General features: G+C 58.7%; 1 protein-coding gene across 2 annotated transcripts in view; it reads right to left on the bottom strand.

Moving 5' to 3' along the window:
• Positions 1–18776, bottom strand: part of GRM4 (glutamate metabotropic receptor 4) — a 68348-nt gene that overhangs the window by 33737 nt on the left and 15835 nt on the right. Inside the window, exons 1-3 of one of the 2 annotated variants that reach the window (XM_080366994.1) lie at positions 17605–18622; positions 10676–11458; positions 1179–1395 (exon numbers count right to left, since the gene is read on the bottom strand). In XM_080366994.1, coding sequence (XP_080223120.1) covers positions 1179–1395; positions 10676–11194 — 736 coding nt within the window. In that variant the 5' untranslated portion in view covers positions 11195–11458; positions 17605–18622. Of the gene's footprint in view, positions 1–1178; positions 1396–10675; positions 11459–17604; positions 18623–18776 lie in introns of those variants that run through there. The other variant, XM_080366993.1, reaches the window with a different exon arrangement.

Below are 18776 nucleotides of genomic sequence, written 5' to 3'. Positions count from 1 at the left end.
TGGGTTTCTCTGCATATTAAAAGCACAGCCGGTTCCCAGTGCCAGGGCGTGCACGCAAGACAGAATTAACGCTGTTCCTATTTATAGGGCTTTGATTAGGAGCTCGTCACCTAGAAGTTTTTATTCCCTTTATCCATTTATAAGGCCGTAACACAGTTTGACTAGCTCCAGATAGGCTGGTGTCCCACCGATTTTGCCAGAACTTAATGTGCCATTCAGATACAGTTAAGCCAGTAATAGGCAGCAGCCTGTGCACTGCAGGGTTTTAACTGCCTCGGAAAACACTCTTTAGCTCCCAGCCCACCCCGTGCACACGATGCTGTGGAGGCGAAGTGATGATGCCGGATCCAGGAGGGACCCCGGTGCTGTGCCGGTCACTCCGTGGGGTCTCAGGGTGGCTCTGCACTCATGGTGATAGCACCCATAACAGCGATCCCCAGGGCTCCTCACCCAGCCCAGCCCATCCAGGGTTGATGCTCGGCCACCAGCGGGTACCCACAAGCTCCTCTGCCATTCCCAAGGCTGCTAATCCCCCCTAAGCATCCCAGTGCTCCTGTCAGCAAAATCTTTCTGACTCCAGACAAATCCTCCCAAAGAGTTTTGCTGAGCACAGACTTTCCGCCTGTCCAAAGCCTATAGACAAATTAAAGCACCTGCCCTCGAGGATAATTCCACTAAAATTGGGCAAAGCACGCGGTGATGCCAACTTTATTTTCTGTTAAAACCTGGGAGTATTTGTAAAAGCCTTTTCTTCTGGAACGCGCCCAGCACCGTGGCTCAGCCGTGGAGGAAGCTCAGCAGATCTGAGGTCTCCTGGCAAGCAGGGAATGGGATCTCGAGATGTTTTCCAAAAAGAGCCAGCAGCAATAAAGCAGCCTGCCCTGCAGAGTGGAGGCAGCTTGGGATTGCTGGTCCCGATCCTTGCTGGAGAGTTTGGATCCTTGCTGGCCACCACATTGTCTTTGCAATCAGCAGGGCAGCCCCAAAACCCACACTGCCCCAGGGTTGTCCCCAGAACCATGCCACCTAGCCCTGCTCGTGCGCCACAACCACATCGCAGCTCAAGCCGAGAAGCCCACCAGATGCATCCACCCATCCCCAGCCGTTGCCTTTTCTCCTCCAGCCCCAGCTGCTCCAAAGCCCACACCAAGCTCCCATCCCAGGAGAAACCTACTCACCATCCTCCCTGGACTTCTGGATGAAAGCTTCCACACCGCTCTCACCATAGCTGCCCTCGGAGGCCAAGGTGGAGACGTAGTTCCACTTAAGGGCTTTGACGATGTCTACCATGGCTTGAGCCTGGTAGGTGTCAGACGGGACGACGCGGGAGAAGAAGTCATAGCGGCTGTTGTCGCTCAGGTCCGGCGCGGTGGAGGCGTAGCTGATCTGGGGGATCTGGGATGGAGGGGGCAAGACAAAGCATCAGGAGAAAGAGGTGATCTTCACCCCACTGCAATGCCCTCACCCTGTCCATGCTCCCAAAGCCCTGCTCTGGAGAAGGAAGGGGTGGGAATCAAGGAAGACCACCGGGTAGGTGGGAGCATGTGCCACTAGACAGGCATGGGATGCTCCACAGCACCCAAGACCAGCACCTTATGGAGGAAGACTATGAAGTGGTGGGTGATCAGCTCTACTGGGTCTTGGTGGAAACCCAAAGGCTTTGATCCAGTAACTTCCATGCATAATTGGGCACAGGAGACACAAAACCACCCTAACCCATGCCAAGACACACATCTCTGCACCCTCCAGTCCAGCCCACACAGAGGCCAGCAGGTCAAAAGGACTCCAGGATCTGCCCAGCAGGTCAGAAGGACTCCAGGATCTCCCAAGGAAGAACAGAGCCCAGCCCCAGGGCAGAGCAGACACCAACAAGTCCCTTCAAGGTCCACCAAGGAGCTGGGCAGTCCCGGGCATTGCAAGGAGAGGTTCAGAGCATCCCAAGCTTTCATTGCTGCATGTACCATGCCTCCCTGCTTGCTTTGACCTCCCCTCCGTGCTCCGCGGGTGCCAGCCAGCACGAGAGCTGTGGGTACCTCTGGGTGCTGCCTGGGCAAAGGGGACCAGCATCACGCAGGGAAAGCCGGTTCCAACCCTTGGCCACACAGGCTAGCTCAGCCCCTGGGGACATCGGGGCTCAGGGACCACCTGAAGCTCAGGGACACCCAGCAGGATCCCCAGTTGCCTGAACATCGAGTGTAGCCAACATGGGAGAGGCCAAAGAGAAAACCTTATTTCTGCCCTGGACAGCACTCCCAAGGTCTCCCCTTGGCTTCCTGCCCCAGGAAGGACAGATCCCACCCCACCCCACCAGGTCCCGTCCACCCAAGCCATAAATAAGCCCTTTAAATTAACCCGAGCCACCGCACCTCGCGCAGTACATTAGAATGATTTAGCACCGCAGGATCATGCAATGCTTAACACTTACACAGCACTTTACATCTCCAAAACACACCACAGATGTTAATTTATCTTAAAGATGGAAAAGGCTTATTAAATTATCAAGCCCAGTTTCTCCCCACCAGCCTGAAGCTCCCTGCCAAAGGCAAACCGAGCACCCAGACAACCCCATCCACCGCCCCCTCGCCCCCCCACCCGAGCAGGTACCTTTCCAGGGTGCAGCCCCACACGTTGCAAGGGCTGGCAGAGCCCAAAACCTGGGCAAGGTGTTAAATTCAGCCGGGATGCACCCAGAGCCACAGGGCAGCAGCACAGCAGAGACATCGACAGCCCTACCCGGGGCGGGCATGGCCGGCGGCAGGATCTGACCACCCGCTGCCCTCTCACCTTCCTGAGGATGCTGCTTCAGTGCCAGGACCAAGCAAACGGAGGAGGAACAGCCCAGGGCATCGCCGACCCCAAACCACCCCGTGGCTTGGGGGCAAGCAGGCACCGAGCAGCAGCCCCCGGCTCTCGGAGGGTTTTCCCCCCTCTCCTGCTCCCGCTAATCCATTTAGGAATAATTCAGTAATGGCAGCTTGCAGGAGCACAAATGCTGCCAGAGCCACAGGGGACTGCAAGGGATCCCAGTAATCCTCCAGGCTCAGCAGGCTCCTGGGTGATGCCAGATGCCTAAATCAGCTTCGGCCTCACCCATCACCAGTCCCCGTTAAGCAATTAACCAGATCCCAGCAGCAGAAACACCTGGGTGGGCTTGGAGGGGACAGGGAGAGGTTTGGAGGGGGGGATCTGTGGGAATCCTAGTTGGTGTTATAAGACCAAGCCACCTTACTGGGAGCCCAGCAGGGTAGCAGCATCCCAAGGATGGGGAGACGTGCACCAGAGTTACCCCATGGACCCTCCCAGGTCTCCCAACCCTCCCAGGACCTCCTCCATTCTCCTCCGCTCCTGCTCCCAGGCTGCACCGCACAGTTTCTCCTTTGTTTCTCCGTTATTTTCCCCTCTTCCACTCCTGTCTCTCTCTCTATTAAAATGCAATACCAGTGTTATAAACTCACGACTCCACCTGAATGCTAAAAGGCCCCCAGAAAGGAGCAGCCACCCTTCCACCTACCTGCAAAATAAAAGATGAAAAAAAAAAAAAAAAAAAAAAAGAGAGATGGAGGAGGAGTGGGAGAGGAAGGAATCTTTATCAAGACACAAATAGGATTACTCTGTGTGACAATCTGCTTTGTGCTGCTTTCCGAGGGGCTGTGATCTGCTCGCTGGGTATCTGTGACCAGGAGCCGGTACATGAGACTCGATTAAAATTCTGCTCAGCAGGTGAGGCGCTCGTCTGGCAATCATTCATCCTGGGGAGGGAATGGGGGGGGGGGGGGGGGGGGGGCTGCTCCGCGCCTGCTCTCCTTGCCAGGATCCTTCCTGCCTTGGCTACAGCGGTGCCGGGCAAAGGATGGACACGGGGGCTTGGGATGGAGGTGATGCAGGCAGCGTACCCATGCAATGAGGTCAAGTGGGCATGGAAAGCAGCAGTGCCCACGTCAAAGGAGATTTTGGGGGGCAGGGATGCAACCCTGTCTTTCCAGAGGATCCTTTCTCAATGATTTTTCTTCTCTGCAAAGTGGTTTAGTTTAAACAGATCCCTGCCTCCTCAGCAGAGCACTGGTGATGGAGACTTCCCAGCTGTTCCCCCATTCCACCGCGCATCCCATCCAAGCTCGGACAGCTGGGGCACATCTGGCTTTAACCCCCAGGCTGCCCATCCCACCGGAATCTCTGCTGGAAAATGAAGCCTAGAAACTACCTGTTGATCTACGGGCTATAAACTGGAAGCTGTATTTTAATAAACAAATGGAAAGAGCTTTTTTCTCTTATTCCTCTGCCTTGGATGGAAGTGAAAATAAAATACTGGTTCTCAAACGACCATTTCATAGACGACTTCTGCCTTTTTTCCCCCCCTTTGCCTTTTTGATCTCCTGGTCTGCAATAGCCCAGCTCCTGGCACCAGCTATTTTCTCAGATAAAAGACAAAAGTCCTTTTAGGTCCGTAAAAGCAAAATGCAGGCAGGGAATTCAGGGTTCTTAGAAAGAAGAAGGATGTAGCGGGGAGGCCAAAGCTGGAAATGTCTCTCAGCTGCATATTTGGGCACCGGTGGTACCTTCTCTGGCTCATCTCCAGCCTGGGATAAATACTGGGGCGGGGGGGAATCAGTGGGACCAGCCCTCCTGCACCTCAAGACTCCCTTGTCCCATCAAGAGTGAGGAGTAATGCCAGAGCAGGGGGTAAAACCTCCTTCCTCCCTTTTTTTGAACCAAAAAACAGGGTCAGCATCATCCAGAAGCACCCCCAGCCTGCAGAAGTGCCCCTCAGGGTAAGAGAGCAGGCGAGAGCCACGGTCGGGGGTGTCATCCTGCTCCTCCCAGCCCCTTAGGTCAATGGGCTGGTGTGATCGACCTCAAACCCACTGCCAAAGCACCTGGATTTCATACCGATTTCACGAACACCGAGCTGGTGGGCCATTTTTCCTACAGCGGTGGACAGAATCCCTCTGGATTGGGGAGAATTAGGCAAAGGCGGTGATTTCAGCACGGCTTAAACCATCAATCTGAACATCAGCCCGAGCAGCCAGGAGGGAAGGAACCAAAAAACAAATGGGCCATCGCGTGGCCAGAGCCTCACGCACCAGTTGGGAGCATCCCCATGAGAAGGGGCTCCTGCACCGACCCCCCCACACCAAGAGCAGGGTCAGAGGCAGCTAATTCCCTAACCACACTTATTAATTTCATGCGTATCTTCTGCAAACCTCTGGTTCACCGACAAGATGGAATTGATTTAATTAGAATTTCCATCATCGAGCCATTTGGACAGCAGCTTTTAATTAGGGAGAGCGTAAAGCACCGCAGGGGCTGGAGGAGCGAGGGGGCTGAGTGGGGATGGTCAGACTTTGTCATCGGAACAGAATGAGCTGCAGCCCCCGTGCCACTGCCCCTTCCCCGGGGCTGCAGGATCAGGCCCAGTGCCAAGGCAGGGTCCAGCAGCCCTCAGCATCTCCTTGGAGAGCAATAAAGCTTCCGCATCCCACAGACCCTGGGCTGCTTACCAGCTCTCCGTGCCTCACTTTCCCCAGCTGAAAATGTAGGGTGGGGGTGGGGGTGGGCTGCTCCTAACGCACAGGGCAGGCAGATCGCTCAGGGACCACGGCACACCGCCACAAGACAGAGCTGATACCAGATTCCTCCATTTCCCAGCGCCGGTGCCACCAGGATGAAGCCACTCCGGAGAGGACATAGCTCAGGGTAGGGAGCACAGACTCCCCGACCTGCCCGCTCCTTTGTCGTGACCTGTTCAACCGAGCATCTAAATCAGGCAGCTCCAGCGCCAGGGCTGACACCGGCCACGCACGGGCTGCTCGGTCTCCTTCAATAAATCTGGCTCTTGTCAAAAAATAAAGCACCGGGAAGCACGGCAGCTGCGGGAGGCTCTCCCGGCCAGCCCTGGCACCGGCTGATGCCGAAAGGAGACGGCTCAGCTGGGGGTGCTGGCGGCAGATGGAAAACCAGTGATGAGAAAGAAAACTTTTTCTTAATTGCCCACAGACCAGGCTTCCTGCACTGGGGAGGCAGCTCCAGTGGATAACGCCGGTGCTGCCAAAGGGTGGTTGCATCCCTTTTTCCAAAACAAACCCCAGCTCCCATCCCAAGCATGGGGTGCAGACAGCCATGGATGCTGCCCTTCGGGATGCTCCTGGCTGAAAGTGCGGTCCCCCTGCCTTCAGCCTCCCGCTCCTCCTCGCCCAGCCCAGGGACACAGCTTGGGGCTGCGGGGCAAGGGCAGCTTGGGGGAACCAGGCAGCTGCAATTTGTTTTAATAAATCCAGTGAAGAACAAGGAAATGAAGTGGCAGGAGCGGGTGATTAATCAGAGTCCCCCAGCCGATTTCCACCTTCCTGGCTTCATGAAGGTTATTTACCCACTAAGTGGGGAAGCGTGGTGCTGAATGCAGCAGCCCTCCCATCCCACTGCCCCCAAAGCCTTGGGGCATCCCCTGTTGCAGGGAGCAGACACAAACCTGGGGGGCTCAGCACCAGGGGTCTAATCCAGCTCTGCACACACACACACAGCTCTAGCAACCCAGCCCCAGGCAGCAAAACCTCATGTGCCTGCAGGTGCTGAGCACTCCTGGCTCCCGCCACACACGCGACTGGCATCGTCCTCCGTTAGGTGAATTATTCATGCTGTACAATACCCCTGTGCTAAAAAGAGCTGCTGCACTCGCTGCCACAAAGAAAACAAGCACCTCAAAGTGTCCGGCGTGTGCTGAGTCCTTCCCCTGGCCAAGGATGCTCCTCACCCCGGCTGAGCACTTAGGCTTCATCACGTCCCAGCTCTTTCTGGGTGGGGTTGAAAAATGCAACCCCAGACCCCGACGCAGCTTTTGGGGGATCATATTTGCAGGGGACAGACGTGGTTCCTTTTACACCAGCATCACCGTGGTGGTTCAGGAGAAAGTACGTAGAGCTGGGGCTGGAAAGCTAGCAGAAAGGGGTGGGAAGGAGCTGGAGCATGCCAGAAAGCTCTTGCAGTGACGCCAGAGAGATGCTATCGCAAGGAGCCGAGACCGGGGATTTGGGGGAAGGTTTTTTCTGCAGGCAGAGCTACGAGGAGAGATGGAGCCAGCTTGGACAGAGGATGCCGCATCTGCAAGTTGTTCCACTGATGTACAGCTTTAATTAGGCAGTGGCATCTAAAAGGACACGTTACTTATTTATGTAGCACAGGAGCAACAAAAACCCTGGCAGGGAGGGGCAAGGCTCACCGCCGGTGGGGAAGGGCCGGTGGGCTGCATGGGAAGGGAGCAGGGAGAGATGCGTGGGAGGGGAGCGTGGGATGGGGCGAGGGACCACGGAGGGGGACAGCATCATCCTGGGGCAGGAACAACCACCTCTGCCGTGCACATGGCCAGAGGTAAAGGGGCTGCTCCAAGCTCCTGGGGACAAGCTGGGGGGGCTGCTGTCACATGCAGGGTGGGATGCAGACCTGCAGTGACCCACCTGCTGCTGCTGGAGCGGGGTGAGGGGACCCATCGCTGAAATGTGGGTGACCAAAGGGAGGGGACGGCTCCTGTCTGCATCCCCACGGGTGCAGGGGTGCAAGCGCACATCCAGGGGCGGGTTGGGGGGGATGCTGTTTGCTCCTTGCCTGGTTGGACTTTCCAATTGATTTTGTGTCTGGATGTGCTACAACCCTCCCAGAGAACCACTTCAGCAATTTAAAAAAAAAATCAAAGTACTTGGAGGGCACTTGAAATGCCGCCCTGCTTCCCCCCCACCAGCTGCCCACGGGGAGGGGGCACCAACCCCCAGCCAGGGCAGGCGTTCCAGTGCTCCCCCCAGCATCGGGAGCAGGTTGCACCAGTTTGGCTCCCAGCACTTCCCATCAGCGTCCCCTCGCCAGGGAACACGGAGGGGGATGTGAGCAGTACTCGGAGGGGGATGTGAGCAGTACCTCGAGGGGGATGTGAGCAGTACTCAGAGCAGTACTCGGAGGGGGATGTGAGCAGTACTCAGAGGGGAATGTGAGCAGTACTCGGAGCAGTACTCGGAGGGGGATGTGAGCAGTACTCGGAGCAGTACTCGGAGGGGGATGTGAGCAGTACTCGGAGAGGGATGTGAGCAGTACTCGGAAGGGGATGTGAGCAGTACTCGAGGGGGATGTGAGCAGTACTCGGAGCAGTACTCGGAGGGGAATGTGAGCAGTACTCGGAGGGGGATGTGAGCAGTACTCGGAGGGGGATGTGAGCAGTACTCGGAGCAGTACTCGGAGGGGGATGTGAGCAGTACTCAGAGCAGTACTCGGAGGGGGATGTGAGCAGTACTCAGAGGGGGATGTGAGCAGTACTCGAGGGGGATGTGAGCAGTACTCACCTCGTGCCAAGAGGCCACAGCAGGAGCCAGAGCTCCGGTGAGCATCATTCCCCAGGGAACAGGCAAAGGCAACTGCCTGTGCAGCGACACCCGGGAAGGCAAATGCTTTGCTGAACCTCAGAGTGGAGTCACCCGTGCTTAAAGGTCAGCGGCAGCGTGAAATGGAAGTTGCCTTATTTTCATTTTAAGCATGTCCCTGCCATAAACCCACTATTTGAATAACAAAGAGCAGCAGCAGCTCTCAGGTCATGGCAGGGGGGAAGAGACCCCGGAATCCCCGAGCCCCTGCTGCTGCAGCAATGTGGCTGGGCCCAGCAAGGTGAGGTGAGACCACACATCCCATGGGAATGATGTCCCTGCTCTGGGAACGGCCGGGGGTGCGCCCACCTGCATGCACACCCCATCCCCCAGAGATTCGCTGCTGTCTAGGAATGGTTGAGGTCGCCCTGCATCCCCCTACCCGGGGGGTTTGAAGTCTCCATCTCTACCTGCCTGTCCATCGAGTTGCATTTCCACACTGTCACGCTGGGCTGAGATCAACTCTGGGTTTTAAAGTTGCTGGGGACCCCCAGGGCTCTGGACGTGCCCTCACCGAGCCACCAGCGGCACTGGTGCCTGGCTGCAAGGCTGCGGCGTGGGTGCATTTGAGCTCAGTGACATCCTCCCTGCACAGGTCACAGCTGCTTTGCCCAGGGAGCAAAACTGGATGAGAAGGGGGGAAAAAAACCATCATAATCTAGAAAGGATGTAGGTATCCCCATATCCCCACTCCTCCAACTGTCAGTCTCCTTCCTCCTTTCCCACTGCCTGTCGCCTCCCTCCTCCTCTCCCAAGCAAGCATTCAATCTTTTTTGTCTCGGCAAATAGCTTTTAAGTTCCTCCCGCTCCCTCTAATTTATATTATTTTAATTATTGAATAGCCTTCTCACTCATCGCCTGGAACATTAACACGTTTTAAAAAAAGGGACCCAGAAAAATCAAACTCCATCAGCGATCTGGTTTTTCCGTCTTCGCTAACAGCTTCCAGCCCTCCCAAGAGGGCACCCAGCGCTCTCAGTGTACTGGGCTGGCGGAGGAGGAAGGTAAGAAAAAAGGGAAAATGGCCCCGATCCTGCAGAACCGAGATGTTCCGGGGTGCTGGGAGGGGTGGAAGAGGTGGGACCCCACTCCGGGGGCAGCACGGGGCTCCCACCGCTGCTGGGTGTGCAGAGTATTTCTATTTCTCCCTGCCGTTTGCTGCAGAGGGGACTCTTGTTCAAACACTCTCTAGCCCAGGGATGTTGATGCAGATAAATAAATGCACAGCGAGGGGAGAGTAATTACGAACTCCTCGGCTTTCCTGCGGCTGGTAGGGAGAGCCGGGGGGAGCCCGTGTCCCACCGCAGCCCTGAGCCCCCTGTTCCCCCCCACGCAGCCGGGGCCAGTGGCACAGCACAAGTGTCCCCAGCCTGGCCCATGTCCCCTGGGCCGGAGCACGGAGCGGTCACAGCCGCCCTCGCAGCCCATCAGCAAGAGCCGCCTCCATCCCAGCAGTGGACGTGGCAACCCTGCAGCTCCCCAGCCGTTTGGCTCAGGCGTGACCTTACATTTTGGGGGTATAACCCGCCCCCCCTTATCGAGCCACCCCCCATAACCTGTGTCAGGGGGATCTATACTGAAACACCCCCAACTCTCAGCTGTTGCAGGCAGCTGAGACAGTCTATAGGTGACAGCCACAGCAGGGAGGTGCCCAGCATCTTTTATGTGACTTTTTACACCCAGGGTGCTGAGCACGATGGGCAGGGGGCCCCCGGGCTGACCCTCCCAGTGACACTGCTCCCACAGATCATCCAAGCCCCCTCAAGTACCAGCCAGGAAGGGAGGCCAGGGCTGCACCCCAGAAATCCTCGGCACCCCCTCCAGCCTCAGAAGTTTTTAAGATCTACCAAAACCAAGCCCTGAGCAACCCAGTCTGAGCCCAGAGATGGTCCTGGTGGGCACAGGCAGTGGGATGAGCCCCCCACAGTCCTTCCAGCCTGCGTTATCCCACCCCACACTCACACTCAGCCCACCTCCCCATCCATCCCCTGCCAGGCGACCGCCCTCCCACAGCCCCGCTGGCACCAGGAGCATCAGCATCCCCCCTCACCACAAAACCAGAGGAGAAGAGAGAAAAATCCTCCTGCTAAAAGTGTCACCACTGGAGGAGAATGGATGAAGGGATCCCAGGGAACACAGCAGAGGCAGGAGAAGGGTTTTAAAGACACCAGCTCCTCCCTACCCTCAGCCGTGGAAGAGGCACGCGTGGAGAAACACTGCAAAAACACTCGCGGTGGTTCTGCTGGGCGGTTCTTTTTACCCTCGCCAAACCCTACCTTGAAGAGCCGCAGGATGTTGGCCACCATGATGGAGACGGAGCTGCCCGAGGCACCGATGACACCAACCACGCGCTCTGGTTTGGTGATGATGGGGGGGCCGCCGTTGACGCAGCGCACCTCGGTGCTGTCCTTCTCGATAAGGGCTTGCACGAAGGTCAGCGACTGCTCCAGGGCGTGCGTGTCCCGTGAGCACGTGTCCAGGATGCGGGCGCCCAGGGTGATGTTGGGGAGCAGATCGGGGTCGTTGTTGATGCGGTCCAGGGCGAAGAGCATGGCCTCCAGGCGATGGATGCCCTTCTCCTTCTTCAGCTCCCCGCAGGCTTTGCCCTCCACGCCCCGGCCGTGCACGGGGAAGAGCCCCCCGAGCGTGATGTCCCCGTCGATGCGGATGGAGTTCATGTGTGGGTAGCCCTGGCCCTTGGGCTTGGCGGCACCCCCGGGCGCCCACCCCCAGCTCCAGGCACTCAGGAGGAGGCAGAAGGACAGACGCTCCATGCAAAAATAACCCCCGCTCATCGCCAAAGCCGTGATGGGGCAGAGCTCGCAGCCCAAATCCCGGCAGCGGTCAGGGAGCCAGGCTGGCGCGGGCGGGCAGCATGGTTCCTGGTGGGCTCCCGCTCGCGGCACCGTCAGCAGCTCCCACTGGTGATGCCAGCCCCCAGGGAGCAGCGGGCAGCCGGGCTGCAGGAGGGTGCCACGGTCTGCATGGCTATGCCAGGGAGAGAAGGCGGCAGCCGAGATGTGAGCCCAAGCAAAGCTTCGAATCCTTCCTCCGGAGCCCTTAAGAGGGAGGGGGGAACAGGAGGGAGAGAGAAAATTAAGCAGGAGCATGAAGAGGACATCAGCTATTCCGTGCTTTCATCAGGGATGCTGGCAGAAATTAGCACTGGGGGTTACTGCAAAACTGGGATTCACTTGATTTTTGATTCATGCCAGCAGCTTTGGCTCAGCCCAGACTGCATCTGGGCAGGGGGTTGGTGCAGGGGCCCCCGGCTCACTCTGCCCAAAGGAGCAGGGCCAGGTCAGTGGCCGGCTCAGGGCTGGAGTGACACCCTGGGACCCCATCCCATCCCACCCCCTCTTCAGGGAGCTGCCAGGGTGGGACAGGCTCCTAGACAGTGCTCAGAGGGGGGCAAACCCCACATGCACCCACAGCCCTGGTCCCTTGCCTGCCCTAGAGCATCCTTCCTGCCCCAGGACGCAGCCAGGCACAGGAGCGAAGCAGCCGCTTTAAAGCCGAGATTGATTTAGACCCCAAGATGATGTGGGGAGAAATCTGCTCTCTAAACACCCCCTCTACTGAGTGGAGCACCCCCTGCTGCACCCACCTGCCCCTTCCTTGTCCCCATCGACGGCCCTGCCAGACATGAGCTCCTGCCCCCAGCAAAGCCAGCCGAGACTGAAGATCTTCCCAAGCCTCCTCCCAGGTCTGCCAGGCTCATGCCCTTGGTGGGGGTCAGAGCCACGTGCATCCCCCATCCCCTGCACCACCGAGCCCAAAGCAAGGAGGTGCCGAAGGACCGGGGGGCTGTTTCCTAACAGCTTTTTCAACCGCCTGCCACGAGTCCCCACGTCTCGAGCGCCGCACTGCAAACCAAGCGGGCTCGGAGCTGATTTCTATCTTAAGCAAGAGCCGACACATCCAGGCACTGCCGAAAGCCAGCGTCACGGATCTGAATCGCTACCCTAAGCATTGCTGCTCCTGCTGCTCTTCCTTCAGGCCACTGATTTCCGAACCAGCAGCTGCTTCCTCGCAAGCATCCGCTATCGACAGCTTCCAGCAGCAAATATCGATGGTACCGAGGTCTCGCCCGAGCCACGCAGGGAGTTTGGCTATCTGGCTGCCCTAGGCAAGCACCCTGAGGGTCCACCCAAACTGAAAATGGCAGGATGGATGGTCAGCTGTGTGCCGAGGGCATTGAGCTGCTCCTCGGACCCCGAGCTGGGTGTCCACGGGGCGGGAAGGAAGGAGCAAATGGTCCCTGGGAAAACTGGGGGTAAAACCGGGAGCAGTGGCTGAGCGATGCGCGCAGGCTGTGCCCATGGACACCCACTGCATCCTGACCCACATCCCAACACCTCACCGAGGGCCACGGGGATTCAGCAGCCCCGGCACCAAGCGCAGCCAATGGGGAGCATTTCGGCATCGTCAGCGGCTCTTTTTGGAGAGGCAGCAATGGAAGAGCAGCCAGGCACCCTTGGGTCCCGATTAACCTTCACAGGGTGAGATTTAGTCCTTTCACCAGATGGAAAAAACCCACCTGCTCCTACTAACTGCCATGCCACCCCAGCACACCGGTGCACGCACCCTGTCTTGGAGTTGCTGGCTCCTCCAGAGCCAGTGCTGGAGCTGGCAGAGAGGGCTCAGCCCAGCCCAGCCCCTCCACCCCACACCCTCTTGGCAGCCTCCTGCTTGCAGCTGCGGGGCAGCCGGGGGGGGTCTTACCTCTCACCACCCTCCCGCAGCCCCCTGTGCCCTCACCTTGTCTCCTTTGCTTTCACCACAGACCCCCTGAGTAGGCACAGGGTGCTGCCACGGTCTTGGCCCTGAGATCACAGGCAGGACAGCCCTTCATCCCCCTCCCCACGCTGCGGAGCTGCCCCTGCCCAAGCAGCACAGCCCCCTGCCTCAGTTTCCCCTCTGGGGGAAGGCTCTCCCTTGCAGCCCATCCCTGCTGTCTCCAAGCAGCCGCTGACGGATGCTGCGATGGCAGCGCATGATTAATGCAAAGCTCCAAAAAGCAGAGGAGAGCGGAGCAGGCAAATGCATTCCCCAAGCAGGACAGACTGCAACGGCGAGACCGAAGAAAGAGCTTAAATTAATCTCAGCTCGAGCACAGAGCCTGGCATCCAAGCCCACACCTGCCGGGCCGGATCCTCAGCCAGCCCCAAGGGGTGCTGCCTGCCAGGGCCGGCCGTGCCGAGCCCTGTTACACCATGGAGCCCCGTTACACCACGGAGGAGGTTCTGCTCCGCAGCCGCCCCAGCCAGGAGGGCCCTTGCCTCAACTCACCTCCATAAATTATGCACATCCCTGTCCGTCGGAGCCACTTGAAGGCCCATCTCCAAAGCGTTTCTGACAGCCGGGGCTTTTAAGCAACCAGAATTACCCAGTGCCAAGCTCTTTGCTCCGAAAGGCAGGAGCTTGGGAGTGCTGCAGCACAGCACCCACCCCAGCCTGCCCTGCCGCCGGGAGAGCTCCCACCAGCACGGCCCCGCTCCCACCAGCACGGCCCCGCTCCCACTGGGATCAAGGACAGGGATCAACCCTCCGCATCGTCCCGTCTCCTTTGCAAGAACCATCCCATGCAGCAGCAGCGGGAGCAGAGCGGGGGAAAGCGGCTCCTGCCACAGCCTGGAAGCGGGTCAAGCTCTGCCCATGGGGAGGGAGCAGATGATGGGAAGACCCAGAGGTGTGCCAACACCACAGCCAGCCCCTCCCCCGCCCCCCCCCAGCCCCGCACCAGCTGAAATCAGGTCATTTCTTACACCCTCACCCCTGGAGTTGCGACATTTCGGCCCGTTGGAGAAGGTGCGATGGTCACCACGTGGACCTGCTCCCAGGAAAATCCTGCGAGCCCCCAGCAGCTCCCGCAGAGCCAGCAGTGCCCTCAGAGCCCACAGCCTCTCCCTTTCTTCTTTTAAGCTTTTTCCTCTCTGTTCTCTCCCCTTTGTGCCTCCTTTGATCATATAATCTGAACGAACTGAAGGTAAAAATATCACGGCAGGCAAGAAGAAAGCGCAAATAATGGGAAGGGGAGGGGGGAGCTGGTTTGAATCCTTCCCTGAATCATTAGGGGAGATGCAGCCTGACTTACCCGATAAGCCTGTGCTGCCAATGGCCTGAGCACTCACCGGGAAGGGGCAGGAGATGAGCGTCCCCTTCCCACTGTCACCCTCCACCTGCCTTGAGCATCCCCACGGTCACACACGAGCCGCTGCTCCCCACAGACCCCAAACCTTGGTTCCACCCGTGCCAGGGATGCACCCAGCCCTGGGGGGCTGGCCAGAGGGGTGGGCAGCGCGTGGGGCTGGGCGAGCCAGCAGGAGCCCTTACAGCTCAAGGACAAGGAGGAGGGAAAGCCATCCTTCTTCCGAGGTGTGAGACCAGCCTCTGCATCCGCAGGGAGCCCGGCTCCTGCACCTCCCCAGAGCAGCCAGCCCTCCCCCCATGAGGCTGGTGCTGCACATCTGGAGGGAGATGCACATCTGGAGGGAGACACCTGCCTACAGCAGGTGCTCGTGGAGCAGGGAACAGCTTTACCCATGTGCTACAGGCAGCGAGGGGACACAGCCACCCTCCTGCCCCATCCACGGGAGCACCACCACCCCGGGGGAAGATATATTTGCAGATTTGCAATAAGTCAGGTGCAGGTACCGAGGGTGGCAATAAAGGGGGTGGGATAAACGCCCAGTGTGGCACTTATCACTGCACCAAAGGAAGGAGCAATGCTGCTTCCTCCCACTCCCCGCAAGCACATCGTCGGTGAGGAATGAGCCTTTCTGTCGCCCTCATCCCGGCTGTGCCACAGCCAGATCCGCAGTCTGGAGAGCAGAGCAAGGACTAATCAAACCCAGCGGATCTCTAGAACCCAGGCAAGGGTCATTGCCTGGCCCGAGCCAGACCAATCTGAGGAGCACCAGGAGCTGCAGATGCGGGTGCTGGGGCTGCTGCTGCCCTGGGATGGGCAGAGCCAAGGGGGCCAGGGGCAGTGCTCAGCACCGGGCTGCACCCCTGCCCTGCGGGTCCCCAGCACCCCAGGACACAGGGCCGGTCCTGCATGGTGGCATCCTGCTCCCCTCTAGTGGTGGCCATGCCACCGAGCCACGGGCCAGCACCAGCATCGCCATCCACGAAGGTCCCTGGATGGGGCAGGGTGAGGGCTCAGCTGGGCAGGACAAATCCAGTGCCGATTAAAAATTCTCCTGCACCCCACAAAGCTCGTGCTGTGAACCCATCTCCAGTGCCTGGCGGAAGGACTGGCCATCCCGGGCTTCACCTCTGCAGCTCCCTCCCACAGCTCCTCCTGTGCATCCCTGCAAGCGCCACACCAGTCAGGGCTGCAGGGAAACATCATCCAGGCTCACCATGTCCCGCAGAGCCCAGAGGTGACCACAGCCACCAGACACACAGCCCCGGAGCTGGGCAGCCCATCCCGCCAGGGCGATCTGCATCCCAAGGCTCTGCAGCCAAGGCAAGTGCTCGCAGCTGCTCCATGGGGCTGGTGCACCTCCAGGAGGGGCAGCTGGAGCTCCCCCTCCACGCATCGCCTGGGTTTTGTGTGCAAGATTTCCCTTCCCCAGCTTGGTGCTGCTGCAGCCCCAGGAAAAAACAGCCCAGAGTGTCCCCCAAATCACACCGACCAACCCCAAGAGCCTGGGGCCAGAGGAGACTTGGCCCATGACAGCGGCACAGCACAGGGGGTCTCTTTGCTGGAGCCCCCCAGACCTGCCCCTTGACACAGGGATTTTGCGGCAGTGAAAAAGCTCCTTTAGGGGCTAAATAAATAAGGAAAGGAACGGCCCATTTCTCTCCCTCGCTCCACGCCCTGCAGGACTCCCAGTCAAAACCAAGTCATTTTGCTGCCATTAGCTCCATGGAGCCCATGCCGCTGCAGGCAGGCGAGTTCACATCTCGTGTGCCATCAACCAGAGCGCCGGCTAAGCGCTAATCACCATGGCTTCGTCACCGCTGGCAGTGGGCAAAGCACAGAGGCGTGTTAATTCAGATCCCAGCCAGGGCTTATCCTGAGCATCCCACCCCACCGCCAGCAGATCCTGCTCCCACGGATCTTAGAGCAGGATGGGGCTCCTCCAGCTGTACAAGACCTGTTGGCTCCCAGTTCAGAACCTGGGCACTCACTGGTTTTGTGCTGAGCCCACCCAGTTGCATCAGGGCTTATTAAACCAGGCAAAGGCTTAGCTGGTGACACAAGCCGGGAGATGCAGGAATAAGCAGCGAAGAGGCTGTGCCCAGCACTCACCTGCATGACTCCATCCCTGGCTGCCAAGGAGCCAACCACCCATCAGCCCACCACCAAGGAGACCTCCCCAGCCCAGCCCCGGCACGGGAAGGGCTGTGCTGGCTTCTGCCACACTGGCTGCCGCAAGCTCGCCAGCATCTTTTTGAAAATCAAGGCCATTTCTTTCCCCACCTGCTATTCCTTCAGTAAGCGGGGCCAGCCGGCACGCAGCACAATATCCCAATTAGCGCACGCTCACTCTTCCCCACTTGCAAGCGATTACAGGGAAGTTCGTTTTGGCTCCTGGTTTTTTTAATCACAAAAGCTCCATTAAGTATAGCAGAATTTAGACATAGAGGAAGGGGACACCAGGTTAAGTTCTCTCTCGACAGGCAAAACCTTAAGTATTCAGGTCAAGTACCCCGGCGTTCGCTCGGAGGAAAAGCAAGGCCACGGCTCAGCAGGCAGCGGCGAGCAGAGACCCCGGGTTTTACCATCAAAACCCACCCAACGTGCTCCAAGACGCAGCATCCCCCAGAAACGCCTCAATCGATGCACGAACAGATATTGCAACGCTTGCATAAGCCCAAGCCCAGTGCCAGGGTGCCGACTCAACCCCTCTGCAACCGCGTCCTGCCAGCGCCCGGCTCACAGCCCCGCAGCGGGCAAAGCCGGGTATCACCACCCTCTTCACTGCCACAGAGCATCCCCTGAAGGATGCTGAAGTCCAAAGAAAAATGCTCCCACTGAGCACGGATCAGACCTAGGACATATTTATCATGAGATATATATATATATATATATATATATCTCCTTAACTGCAGCCAAGCTCTCTCCTTCCCTCTCCCTCCCCACTGCCAAGCAGGCCAGGACTAATCCCTCATTTTGAAGGATCAGATGGCACAGCGAGGGGAAGCCGAGCAGGATCCGGCCGCGGAACAAGCGGAGATCGCAGCGGCTCACCTTGCGGGAGGTGGCGCGGGGTCTCCGCCGGCAGCCAGCACACGGAGCTCCAGCCAGGAGAGGCTGGAGGGAGGGAAGGAGCCGGCGCTCATCCCTGCTTCTGCCACGTGCAGCAAAATCCCGCAATTAATTTTTGATCACCTTCTGCAAATTGGGACGGCACTGGCTCAGAGCAAGAGCTGACTGTCGGTCCCCAGTGGTGCCCGTGACACCGCGTGGTGCTTCTGCTCCCCATCACACCTACACCCCGAGACCGTGGTCTGGCAGCACCATCCCCTGCCCATACCCAGCCTGGGAAAGCCCCGGGGAGGGGCAGAGACACCCATCCTGAGCTGGGCTTGGTGCAGGGCCATCCACAGCACCAGGGCACGGGGAACCGGCCCACCCCGCAGAGGAAACTCCTCCATTAGACGTGAAGCCGGAGAGGATGATACAGTGCCCGCAGCGGGCACGAAGCCGGGGAGGGCAGCAGGAGCGGGTTCGCGTATGTTATAATTAGGACCTGCCACATCTTCAAGCCGTTGCCTTTCTGGGAAGAGCTGGAAGGGGGTGGCTGAGCTGACAAATCCATCCTCCTCCTGCCTGATGCCAAAGTTGAAGCACGTGACACTTTTTCAGGGAGCGGGCACGCTCCTCTGCAGGGTGATGCTGGCCCCTGGGATGGGGGGCCGGGCCACGGCTGCATCCGAGCTTCAGTTCCCACTGTAAAATCCCCTTGAAGCTCCCCCTCCGCTGCTCCAACACCCCAGAGTGCAGCTCAGCACCACCTGCTCAGCACCTGCTGCCCTCCCCAAAACAGGCTTGCCTGTGCCCCCCCAGCCTGGGGCAGCTGGAACCTGCTGTGCCCGTGGGGACCCATCCCCCTTGCAAAGGCAGACCACCATCGGACCACCATCACCCTGGCCCCCAGCACTGCATCCCCCCGGCTCAGCCAGGCTGGTCAAAAGCAGCCAGGATCTCTGCACATCCCATCGGACCGCGGCTCAGTGCGGAGGTGGCAGGTCACAGGGAGGAGGGTCTCCCCCCCCCCCAGCCGGTATCTTGCCCAGCACGTCCCCCCGCTCCCCCTGCCCGCTGCCCTGGTGCGGATAAATCCCTGCTTACAGGGAGCAGAGGGAGGGAAGGAAATGCGCTTTGCTTTTTTTTCTTTTGGCAGTTCTCTTGGCATTTCC

Source organism: Falco punctatus (assembly GCF_963210335.1).
Source record: "Falco punctatus genome assembly, chromosome: 17".
Taxonomy (NCBI): domain Eukaryota; kingdom Metazoa; phylum Chordata; class Aves; order Falconiformes; family Falconidae; genus Falco; species Falco punctatus.
Note: the sequence above shows the minus strand (reverse complement) of the source record. Positions and strands in the feature narration are given on the sequence as shown.